At 39.9% G+C, this 12,801-nt stretch overlaps 1 protein-coding gene across 1 annotated transcript in view; it reads right to left on the minus strand.

Annotated features, from left to right (window-relative positions):
• Positions 1–12,801, minus strand: part of akap12b (A kinase (PRKA) anchor protein 12b) — a 41,118-nt gene that overhangs the window by 21,444 nt on the left and 6,873 nt on the right. Inside the window, exon 2 of the mRNA XM_070926014.1 lies at positions 1,349–1,424. Coding sequence (XP_070782115.1) covers positions 1,349–1,424 — 76 coding nt within the window. The remainder of the gene's footprint in view (positions 1–1,348; positions 1,425–12,801) is intronic.

The following is a 12,801-nucleotide window of genomic DNA, read 5'->3' on the forward strand; positions in this document are numbered from 1 at the left end:
GTTCTGTTCTACATATTTCTACGTTACTAATTAACTTACAGTACATGTCCACAGAAGCAACAATTTCAACAAGCAAATTACTCTCCACTAGTCTTCGTGCCACATCAACTCATACACTCTGTATCTCTGCTCTGAGGAGGGTATTGGGTTACTCTATAAACGGACAGAATCGCTTCATTAAATAGCTTATTAAATAGCTTATTAAATAGGTTATTTGACAGAGTGGTATGTGACATATCTCTGTGTTTTAAGTAGTATAGGGTTACCCCTTCCCCTGGGCCATAACATATTATGAAGTGCGCAGGTTGCTTTGTGCGGGGCCCGGGTCACGGCCTGCTAAATATTTAGGGAGGGTGTACAGGCCCCTGCAGCCCTCCCAGATTGAGGGGGACACGATAGAAATGGCAAAGAAAATAAACAAACGCAGCTTTGGAGATAGGAGGGCGCTGCAGCCGATGGACAGAGCAGGTTGGTGCACAAGTTAATTTAAGTTGCAGAAATCAATTTGAACAATTACTGGTTAATGATTATCACAGATTACTGATGTAAAAATGTTACTTGTGTGCTTAGAGTATCTACCACAAGACCACAGACACTCCTCTTTGAATATTTCTACTTTATAAGAACAATACTTTGACTAGTCCAAATGAGGCCTACTTCTATATTCATTAGCTTCTACCACAAAGAGACAATTTTCCAAGACTGCAAAGGCATTGGGAGGTTCAGAGAGAAACATTTTATGTGAGTATTTCTTCTTCAAATCTAAAGTTATATTTATGCAGCTGGTCACATGCAGCGATGTGATCTGAGCTCAAAATCTTCTTGCATCTGTCCTGAAATGCAGCATCACACTAAGACCAGGTAAAAATGTACAAAATATATATATGCATGTGAGTTAACATGTACATGCAATCACTTGATGGGTTAAGGAATAGGGAGAGAAACAGAGAGAGAGAGAAAGAGTATGTGGGTGTGTGTGGCTCCTATGTGAAAAGCCCATGTAGGTGTCCCCTATGTGTTGACAAAGGGATTAGCGAAGGATCAAGTAGATCTTGCAGAGCCATGAAGACATCTGCAGACAAGAATCTGCACACACACACACACACACACACACACATACACACACACACACACACACACACACACACACACTGAAAACTGACCCCACACAAACAAGCTTACCTTCTGCCACTGCTGAAGAAACAGTACAAAATCCCAGACACAAACACACACAAACATTGCCACTACTTACCCCATCGACCACAGGAACATCAGCTAAAGTTACACACTGTAAATAAACAGTATTGACGGGACAGACACACACACACACACACACACACACACACACCTTCTGCCAGCGTGTTGTCCTCTGAGTGTCCATTCAGACTGGCCATGCTGGAGATTTGTCCATTTTTCTGCAAAGGCTGAAAAAGACACAGAAAGAAGAGACACTCTGAGTCAGGATGTATTTTAAATAAAACATAAAAAACAATTAAATACATTAGCATAGGCCTAAACACGGTAACATGGTTGATCAATTTGCTTTGAAGGAAGCATTTTGGGGAATACTATTATTGACCTTTTCACTTGAGTTAGGTGAAAAGATTGATACCACTTTCATATCTCTGCGCTGCGTACGGAGCTGGTGTCAGCCAGGAGTCAATTAGCTTAGCTTAGCATTTCTGTTCGTGTACAGATTAAACAAACAATCTAAAATATTTTAATTAATTAGCTTTAGAGGTGCTGGTAGGAGTATTTTTTTGTTTACTTTGGACCGTGCCAGGATAGCTGTTTCCCTGTTTCCAGTCTTGTGTCAAGCTACAGTAGGCTAAGCTAACCACCTCCTGGCTCTTGCTCCAAACTTAACACAGATATGAGAGTGGCACCAATCTTCTCATCTAACCTTCAGCAAGAAAGAGAATAAGGGGATTTTTCAAAATGTCAAACAATTTCTTTAAGGCATTCATGACAATGATAGCCTTCACTAAAGGACTAAAATCGCTTGCGAACATATATATACTTGATAATGGTTTTCAAATAATGTGAACCACAGAATAAAGGTCTTTATCTCAACCGACCCATCATGCTTTATGATCAGTGGATCAGCCTGCTGGGACGCTATTAGATCCTTAAATGGTGTGTGTGCTGCCAGTACATTACACATCCTTAAATAGTTTTATTAGCAGGCAGTAAAATCCATCGTTAAAAGACAAAAACACTATGACAAGGACCAAAAATGGGTAAATTCACATTCACAGGTCATATTCACAACATCTCATTAAAATCATTCTTTTGTTGTTCAGTCAGTTGATTTTGTTCAACAGTCAAATCTCTGGCAATTTGGCAAACAGCACTGAAAAAGAGCCACATAGAGATCCTAGAATAAACTGAGTAGCTAATATACCAGCATCACAGCAAAAAGGAATATATTTTCTAATAGCGACCAGCTCCAACTGACAGCTGTACAATGGCGGGCAGGCCAGAGCTTTGTCTGTCCCGGCCAGGGGAGAGGGAACCAGAGCCTCCCCATAGAGCTGCTAATCTAACTAATGGACAACTCAGGCTCTATTCCCACCAGCCCCAAACTCCTCCAGGAAAACCCTGAAAAACGACACCACAGAGGAGACACTCTGCTTGGGACAGGTTGGAGGGAAGTACTAAAAGATGAGAAAAAGAAAGTGAGAGCTGGTTTGAGGAGGGGAGGGAGGAAGGGGAACAGTCATCAGGTGGAGGGCTGTCCTATGTTGTAACTGTGCATTGACCTTGGATCTGCCAAACCAGATGAAACGAGGGAGCTTGGATAATAAGAACTGGTCATAACTGGTTGTAGATGTAATCAGACCTCTTTCTTTCTTTACAACAACAATTTACTGCAAAAACATAATACAACCACGCCCTTTACCCCTTGTTTGCTCCCTTCTAAGTGCTCCCACCCAGCAAACAGAAATTGAGAACCTCGTTGTTAGGTTGTGTGCAATATGGTTCCTTAAGTGCTCACGGTGCCATTCTGTCGTCGCTACTGAAAGGCTCGATCCACCCAGGAACACAATACTAAAGTAAGTAAGTGCATGCCAACACAGCAGGCCCACCTCCTCCACACAAGAAGGCAACGATACAAATACTGGATGCCAGTTTTAGCCAGCTGATCATGAAATGCAAACTATGATCTGATCACATAGCTTGCATTGAATTAAGCGGACTTATGTGATTGGTTATTGTTTCACTACATTTTCAACATGCAAGCTGCAATTTGTAACATGAGATAATTTCCTCCTCCTCCATTTCCAACTAATGCACAAGCATGCAAGTGTCTTTATTATTTGTGAAACGTGTATTGCCTTTGTTAAATGGGCCCTTGATTCTTTACAAGAAATTAGAAATACATTTGAAGCCAGAGAAGATCATTATGGCATGTTTGGAGCATTTACACCCACGTAAAAACCTCATTGGTTCAAAACCTTTCACACCAAGGAGGAGGGTCCTGTCATTTCTGTCCTTTTAAAGCCATCAGGACCTCCAGGATCAGATTTGGTGTGTGAACCATCAGCTGACCTCCAGACCTACAACGCCCCCGCCCTCCCCTAGTCTACCTCATGACTGGCATTCCCAGCATTCCTTGCCCTCTTCACCAAGATTCCACAGATCTCCCAACACCCTCTTTTTTCAGCCCACCTCCCCCAAATGGTCACCCTTTCACCACCTCTGTCCCTAAGTTACCTCATAAGCCCCCTCTGACCTCAAGGAGTGGCCAAAATGCCACTCCTTCTTCTGGGCATCAAAAATGCTGCTGCTATATTCTCACCGCGGCAGGTGTAAGGACTCTTGTTTCTGCACCTTACGATTTACCTCCAATGCCAACATTCAGTCACAACACAAGAAGCAGTGTGCCCTACATTAGTTAAGTGAAAAGAAAGGGTGTGGAGATTGGAGATTTAAACCTTTACCCTTGCATTAATACTTTTCTGGAGGGAGTCATCAGTATTTGTGTTACGCAACTCTCATGTAACCAAGTGAGGAAAAAGGATCTCACATCCCAGCCATGAAGAGGTGACTGAGAGTGAAGGCTGTGTTGGTGTTATGAGAATTGCAGCTTCAGTTTATCATTCCAGTGAACTGAAACCGAACTGACCCAAAAACTGATAGCTACTGCGTCGCCTGAATTCCTTTGACCAGTTCCCAGACAGAATATGTTGAGCTTTCACTGCCAGTTGTGCATTTTTTGACGTCTGCTTGGTCAACATGGTCTGCCACAAAGACCTAAAGACAGACTTTGAACTGTACAAGAAGTGCACAAAGGAATGGTCACAAAACAAAACATCTGCTTAACTAAACAACAGCAGTGGAAAAAACAGCAGGACAGTGTTTTGTTTTTTTTCATTTAAGAACAGTTGTTATTTTGCAGCATTCTGGAATCTACATTCAACAGGACTAGACAGAGAGACGTGCAGGACGTACGTACTGTATCCAGAAGTACCAGTAAACACCTCCTCCTCCGGCCTCTCTTATAACCACTTTCAGCTCTTTTCATTTGTTCTTGGTCTCATCTTCATTTGTCACAAGAGGCTAAATACTCACAAAGGACGATATTATCTCCCTCCTTCTCTGCAGCCTCTTTCACTTGAGTGTTTACACATCCATTAGGCACTTGGTGTCTGTCAGCCAGCAGACCTGGGTGGCACTTACTGTAAATGCTGAGTCACCTTTCAGACTTATGAATAACTGCTATCGTTTGTTTAATCCAACTTGATAAATCAAACAGGCAATTACAACTAGAGACCATCTTGCGATGGGATCACACCAGCCGCAACGCCGGCCAACATGTTGATGTTCGACCCGTGAGTACTCAGTAGTCAGTCGCTAAACCACATTACTCCAAGATCTTTTGATCAGATAACTTGGGTAGTGAGAGCTTTTAAACTTTCAAAAATTTAAACACATTGATTATTTGCTGCGTAGGGAAGTTGATGTTTGGCACAAAAAGTACTTCCAAGTCTAATTAGTCAGTCTACTTTGTGCAAGCAAAAGCCTTCAGATAAACTTTAAATCCTTCCCATCTGACTGTCCACAATAAGAATGACCTACAATTTCAGGATCAGCACTGGATTAGACTTTCTCAATCTTTCTTTTTTCTCTTTCTGTTTTCCCTTTTATTCAAAATGTATCTTTAGATTCTTATTTCATCTGCCTCTCTCATTTACTTCATGGCTACACCTCTACACTCAGTGGTTCCAGGAGAGAGACGACCCGCTGTCTCCTAAATCACTCCACAAAGGGCAACAGAGGAGATTTATATCCCTTAAACCAAACACAGAACACAACTGGAGGGGGTTAATGGAAAAGAAGAGGATGTCGCAGTTGGCAAATTACATCTCAAGCCCAGGTCTCTTGTCTCAGAATAGGCAGAGACAAGAGGCGGAACTAAGTATGCAAAAAGAGCTTTGATGACCTTTCTTTAAATCTGATCCACTCAAATAAAACAGGAGAGGCTTGCCTTTATAATGTCATCAAATAGGCTGCAGGAATAGTTCAAAGGACCCTAAAATTGTATATGAAATTGATTGAGGACTTCTCATGTACAAAAACAGTGGGATCGTTTGGGTTTATTGTCTGCATTTGATTCGGTTTCTTCTAAAGCACCTTTTATTTTGTAGCTCTGTTGTGATTTACAAAATAAGTTAATGTCAAGAAGGTTTTCAAGGTGTAAGTCCTCAAATAAGGGGATCACGCAAAAGAGCAGTAGATCAATGTAGCTATTAAGGGATATATTTGAGAATATAAGCAGATACAGTGGGCTGATACTTAATGAAACTAGCTATACTCGTCAATCATAATACAGACCACAATAATGAATATGAATGAATAAATTCACTTTATCTGGCCGACGCTGTGATTTTATTGCCAGCATACTAACAATGACTTGGTGAGGTGCACAAGAAGGAAAATGTAACTGTTTAATGCTGCTTCAAAAACATCCTAACTTTTTATCCTTGCACAAATAAAAAAAAAGATCACTCAGATCAGTCTCTGTAAATGACCTTTGTAGTTTGGAAACACTAGCAATCATGTTAGGATTATTCCCAAATGAACATATGCACACACAAGGAAGCTCGCAGTAGGAGATAACAGGCTTTAAGACACACTGTGGGGTCGCAGTTTGTTCGTGACAGTTAACCTTGAGACCTCTGACCTCGGAGGTGTGGGCAAACTCTCGGAGCAGACGAAAGGAGGATGATGCCGTTGGAGGGGGCGACTGGAAGAATGGAGAGCGGAAAGATAAAGGCAGAGGAGAGGAGGTGAAAGCAGAGATGTGGAGATAGAAAGAGAGAGGAGATGAGAAACAGAGAGCCAGAAGGAGGAGAAAAGATGGCAAGAATGTCGTCCTAGGAAAGTAGTCCTTCACCAGTGGCTCATTCTAATGACATATTATGTTCAGTCAATCATGTTTTTGGTTCTTAATGATCTTTTAAAGAGGAAGATTCAAACACAATTTCTCCCAGATTTGACACCCTTGTTGCATTTCCTGCTATAAGAAGACACAATTCTCTACAGTTTACTGTCATAAAAGTCCTCTTGGACCCCAAAAAATGCTTCAGGCAATATAAAGAAAAAATAAAAATGCAAATAAGCTGTAGAATAGGAACCAGAGAGTCTTATAATGTACAGTTAGACATTCTGGGAAATACGTGTATTCACCTTCTTTCTTGACAGTTTGATGAGAAGATTGATAACACTCTCATGTCTGTATAATAAATATGAAGCTACACCCAACAGCCGGTTAGCTTAGCTTAGCGCAGTCACAGCTCCCAGCCAGGAAATAGTTCGACACATGACCCCCTGTAAAAACCCCAAGTTCTCGTTATAGTTCAGTTAAATTGGTGAGTTTTAGGTGCTGCTGGTAGGTGGATTTTGTTACCTTCAGATAGAGCAGTCTTTATGGTAAGCTAGGCTAACATGCTGCTGGCTGTAGCTTCATATTTACCGTACAGACAGGAGAGAGACGTGATCTTCTCATCTAACTCGGCAGAAGAACAAATAAGCATATTTCCCAAAATGTTGAACTTTTCCTTTAAAAGACAAAACATGATAAAACTACAGCATCTGCTCAGAAAATTGTATTATTAAAATACATTTTAATATGCATTCTTGTTTGTTATAACATATTATTCAAATTAAATACAGATAAACAATTCCAAATATTTTTGACAAATGAAAATAATGAGCCTTATCTATAAGTTAAGGACAGTATTTAGTAGTTTTAACTTCCCAGCATCATCTGAACCATCCTGGTGAATCAAACTCCACCAATAATCTAATCTAAGCAGGTTAAAACGAGCTGCGAGAGGTATTTGCCAATAAATACTTCACCTCGGTATAACAGGAGGTTTCAGGGGCCTGTATGACCATCATGTCTGTCTCCCTCTCCCTTCATGTCTCTTCACCCCTGCCAGCCCCCAATCTATTAACCCTGACCCCCACATTCAGTACATACCAAAGATCAAAGCCTGACAAGATCCCCGAAGAGCACTCTCACTGTTTCCACAGTCTCTTAACTCTGCTCAGGTGCTCAGACTGTGGGTACCTGTGCTTCTGTGTGTTTGCATATGTGTGTGTTTGTGCCGTCCAGATCAGTTTGAAGTGAAATAAAGAAACACTGAAGAAGTCAAACGAGTCCTGGATCACAAAAGATTTATCATAACGATTGTAAGTCTCGGTTCATATCATGCTCCTTAAAATAATAATTTGAGCGAGCTAAATTCACAGTAACCCCTCAAACACTTGGATGAGGTCAAATCTGACCACATTAAGTCATATCCAGATGTATTACAGATTTACAACTAAATGGAAAGTAAGCATCTCCTCTTTTCTTTCTTTTTTTCTCTTCCATCTTTCACTCTTTCATTTCACTTCGGCTCTACAGAGCAGGTTTGACTGTGTGATTTTCATCTGTCACAATAAATCTGGCAGCTCTTCACTGGCAAAGTGTGGCTGCCAATGTTTCTATGAGTTTATCTTTAATGAATTCAGTCTGGTGATTGGCTGAAAGTTAAAAACTGTCCAGAAAATCAAGACAAAATACAATTTACCAGTTCAGGATCGAGTTACTCAAACTCAGTGATATGATGGTTTTAAATTAGCTTTGGGTTTGGCCACCTTGAAAGTCCTCATAATATTAGGATAAATATCAATAGTTTTATTGTTATAGTCAAAGCTGTAGACATCCACTGTCATGGAAGGCTTTTGGCTAAAGTTAGCATTTAATGAACACATGGTGGACCTTCAGTTCGCGATTCATTGTTGAAGGTGACTGTGTACTTTGATTAACAAATATATTTTGAATTTCTGAAAAGGTTTTATATTAATTAATATTTCACCATGACATGGTGGACATGTTAAGCTTGACAACATCCAACTACAAACACAATATGATGAAAATTAGGAAATGTGAGTGTACTTATTCCACTTGTTGCAGTTGTTTCAACCTCCATTGAAGAACACAAATGACAAAATGATGGTGGTGATGTCTTGCTAATTAGCACTAAACACAAAGTACAGCTTTGTCATACACCGAAGTAATGGACAACTTAAAATTTTGACCTGATGATGATCAAAGTTATTAAAATTCATCCTCTGGGTAACATGAATGTTTGTACAAAATGTCATGGCAATCCATCCCTATTATTATATATATATATATATATATATATATATATATATATCATATTGTTGGAAACTAGTTTTGCAAAGATATTGTATACTATGATATGTATGTGGTCCACTACTCCTTAGCGTTGTAAACCATATCAGTCTTTATGCATGACTGTCAGCTGTATTTGATTTCAGCCTGGTTCACATACATGACGTGAGAAGAGAATCTGAGGGACACTGAATTAGATTAAATAATACAGCAGAAGGATAAAAAGGTAAGACTCAAGTATGTGTGTGTGTGTATGAGAGAGAGGAAGAGACAGAGCAGAAAGAAAAAAATGTAAACCAATAGACTGAGTGACCCTAAAGCTGTGGAGTCACACACCTGTTAGCTGCCATTTTAGGACAACAGATAAAACCAGGTTGTCCTCCTCGACCTACATCAGTGCATCACTAACCCTTTAACCTGAGGTCTCTATACCTCCCACAATTTGTCTGTTTTTCATCACCCCCATCCCTTCATCTGTGCGGCTGCTACACTTGAACAGCAAACTGAGCCAAACAACAACAACAGCCTGGTCGCAGGAAAGACCCCCCAGGACACGATTATAATCAGGCCACAATGGCCAGCGTTTGACCCCACGGGCCTGCCTCTCTAACTGGGTTGAAATAACAAATCCACCCCCTTTGCTGACCCTCCTGTCATGAATCTCTAAATATCTCTGAGCCCCGATAAGCATCTGAGCTCCAAAGTCATATGTGAGAAAAGAAGATGACTAGTGAGAGGGGGTGTCTGGAACGCATATAGACAGCTATAAACGTGGCTTTAATTAGTGAGACATTTAAACCAGACTGGGGTTTTTTTTGGCTTTAGGCCTCAAATTACTTTTAGATTAATGCCCTACTAATGTCTACATGTTTGATCTAAGTTTTGGCACAGAAACAACATTCAGGGTCAAATACATCACTTCAGCTTTGGGCTATCCAAATAGTTTGAAGTTTCCAAAGTCAGGTGTTTTTTGGATAGTTGGTATATGTGGTTGAGAAGCAGCACAAATCTGTTACATATCTGTAACTTCCGCTCCAGTGGCAAGAGGTACATGAAATGAAGTTGAAAATACAGTAAATACAGTGAAAAGAAGAGGTAACTTGAGCATGAATGGATTTAGGCACATTATCTTAATTTATAATTTATTAGCATAGAAGATTCAGTCTTAGCTGTGTTGCATACTTTCCTGAAAATGTCGCAGCTTAACCATGTTATACTACGAAACACTGTTGGGACATAATCAATATATCACTAAACTAGCTAACTTAAAGTTTGTGCTAAAGTTTGAAGGTTCAGGGTTGCTTTTATTTTCTTGCATTAATGTAATTAGTGCAGAGAAAACAGACGTCACAGAAAAATACTTAGATAAAAAAAACACACCAGCTTAAACAGAAACAACCAAACTATTTACAAAAAGATGTACACTGTTAAACTTCAACATTCACAAACATAAAGCTGGTTGTTGACATACAAAGATGGTGTGAAACTTGCCTCATTTTGAACAGACTTTCTTAGCTGAACAGGTGCAAACCGACAAGGTGATCAACATTTCTCAACAGCGGTGTTTGATACTTAACTACACCGCTGGATATGTTAATGAATAAAAGAAACATGTACAAACATAACTTTGGTTTATCTAGTTAAATTAAAGCTGCATTAAATTATGTTTTGGAAAAACCTGTTAACACAAAATTGACATATTTGCTAACCTGATGTTAGCAAACATTTGCCTATTTACACATCCAGCAGACACAGAACAACATTAACTTGATTAACTTGAAGCTGTGCTTTTTTGCCACCTGGCAAACATTAGTCCAATATTCACTTTCCTTTTTGCTCCGTTTTGGCCTGCAGCATCTCCTCACCTAGAAGTCTTCATCATCAAAATCTACAGCAACTGCAGCTGCCTTTGACTTCTACGTACCGAGAATCTTTATAGACATCAGGCTCTTTAGCTGCTAAATGCTCCACTGTGTTCATCAGCGAGTCCCTAACTTTCTGTCTGTTTGCATCTTTAAAGCACAGGCGCAGATATTTAAGTGTCAGCCAGAAATGAGGAGTCCCAGAAGAAACCTGAGTCACGTCTTTCTATCAAAGCTTTTCTCACATGTTGCTGGGTGCCATTTTAACACAGTTAAAAGAGGCATGTGAAAGAAATCAGCTCAATATAGAGATCTGTTTTCTTGCCAGAATACAATCAATTACTTTCATTCGCCTGCTTAAACAGGGCAGGAACAGTATATGGGCTGTAGTCCACTAATGCAATTAATTAGTCTAAAAAATGTGAATAGCTTAATCACAAACAAGCATATGTTACGTCATGGTGTCTTGAGGTCTTGATAAATCCTGTTTATGCAGAGCAGCTAGGCCTCTCTGGGAAGTATTGTACTGTAGAATTTGTGGAGGAGGTAGTTCACGTAAAATGAGGATATATTTCAGTCCCCATTTCAATAAAGCAGTGCATGTTTGTCGTTTAAAACAACACTTCCATTCGCCTCAGCAGCGACCACTTGATTCACTGTACTGTATGTTTCTAATTATCCTAAAACAGCAGTGGGCATCATAAGACACCACTTACAGGGTCCAAATACACCTGTACATACAGTACAGTATGGTGTGTGTGATGAAAGTGCTTTTACTTCGTGAGGTCCAGGCGTCCTGTCTCATGCAGTTAGTGCTGACTTGTTTATTACTTAACCACAAACTTTTCCTCAGTTTAACAAAGTGCTTTGACCTGCCTAAACATAACCAGAAAAACACGAGTCAGGCTTTCGTTCCCAAGAGCTGATATTGAAGGGAAAATAAATATGTTGTCAATGAAAGACTTGCGGATACATTCAATATAAATATTTTGTGACTTTGCAGGTATGTTCATTAAAAAATGTTTTCTCATTATGATGATAAAAAAAACATAATTGGGAAGGCATTACATTTCTCTCAAAATATATTTGCTGGAGCAAATTAGTCGTATATAAAAGTAGTTTTCTGAAGGAAACACACTTTTAGAGGGAGTTTACCCCAAAGAATTTACAGTATACAAAGTTTGGTCTTTGTCAGTAGTGTTCAGATCCTTTAAGTAAAAGTAGCAATACCACATTTTATATCCTTATTATAGGCTTTTAAAGTAACTACTAACTATAACACTCAAATGTAGTGGAGTAAAAAGTACAATATTTGTCCTGAAATGTGGTGGAGTAGATGTATAAAATGGAAAAACTCCTAAACATTGTAGTAGTACTTTCTACCACTGCTCTGTTTTTCAGGTCAATGAGTTTTATTGTTATTGGACGGGGATTATGATATACTAGTCGTATGTCTGGTCAATGCAGTAAATCTCAGATCCCTCAGCTGTAGAGATCAGAGCAGCTACTCCGTCCTACATGAGTATGCTCACCAAGAAAGCAGCTGCACTGAAGCTATGATTCACCGTTTGTCCTTCAAATGCTCCGGCTCCCACCAGAACTACAGACACACCAGTACAAAACACACACACACACACACACACACACACACACACACACACACATCATGACTTCACACATCTTCCACTGTGCTCTGTGAAGCAGTTAGTGCTGCATCAGGACCAGAGCTGATGAAAAATGGATGTGCAAAAAAGAGCAAGAGAGAGGGAGGCAGAGAGAGGGGTGAACAGGTTCATGAAAGAGGGGATGAGGCATACTATGAACAACAAGGTTTTTTGTTTAAAGTATACCTCTTACAGCCCTAAATAAAATACCTTATGGAGCCCTGTGAGGCTGAAGATCCAACAATGCAGGGAGAAGCTGACAACAAAGACAACAGGATGGTTTGTTAGTTTTCCTGACAAGTGACCTCTCGTGGTCTTGAAAATAACAACTGTTCTTTCTCATCAGTGGAAGTAACACGCCCTGAAATATCTTAGGTGCCATTTGCACTTATAATATCAAGTGTCTCGTAGCTGAATAGAATTCAAATGCAATTCAATTTTTCCCTGCTTCTCAAATCTTGATGTTGGCTACATGTAACTCAAGGTAAGTCATACTCCAGCCCAGATGTTGGTGCTCATGCAGCTGAAGCTGTTGATCTGAGGAGAACCTGTGTAGTATGTGTACAAAAAGACTTGTTTC

Source organism: Enoplosus armatus, chromosome 19 (assembly GCF_043641665.1).
Source record: "Enoplosus armatus isolate fEnoArm2 chromosome 19, fEnoArm2.hap1, whole genome shotgun sequence".
Taxonomy (NCBI): Eukaryota; Metazoa; Chordata; class Actinopteri; order Centrarchiformes; family Enoplosidae; genus Enoplosus; species Enoplosus armatus.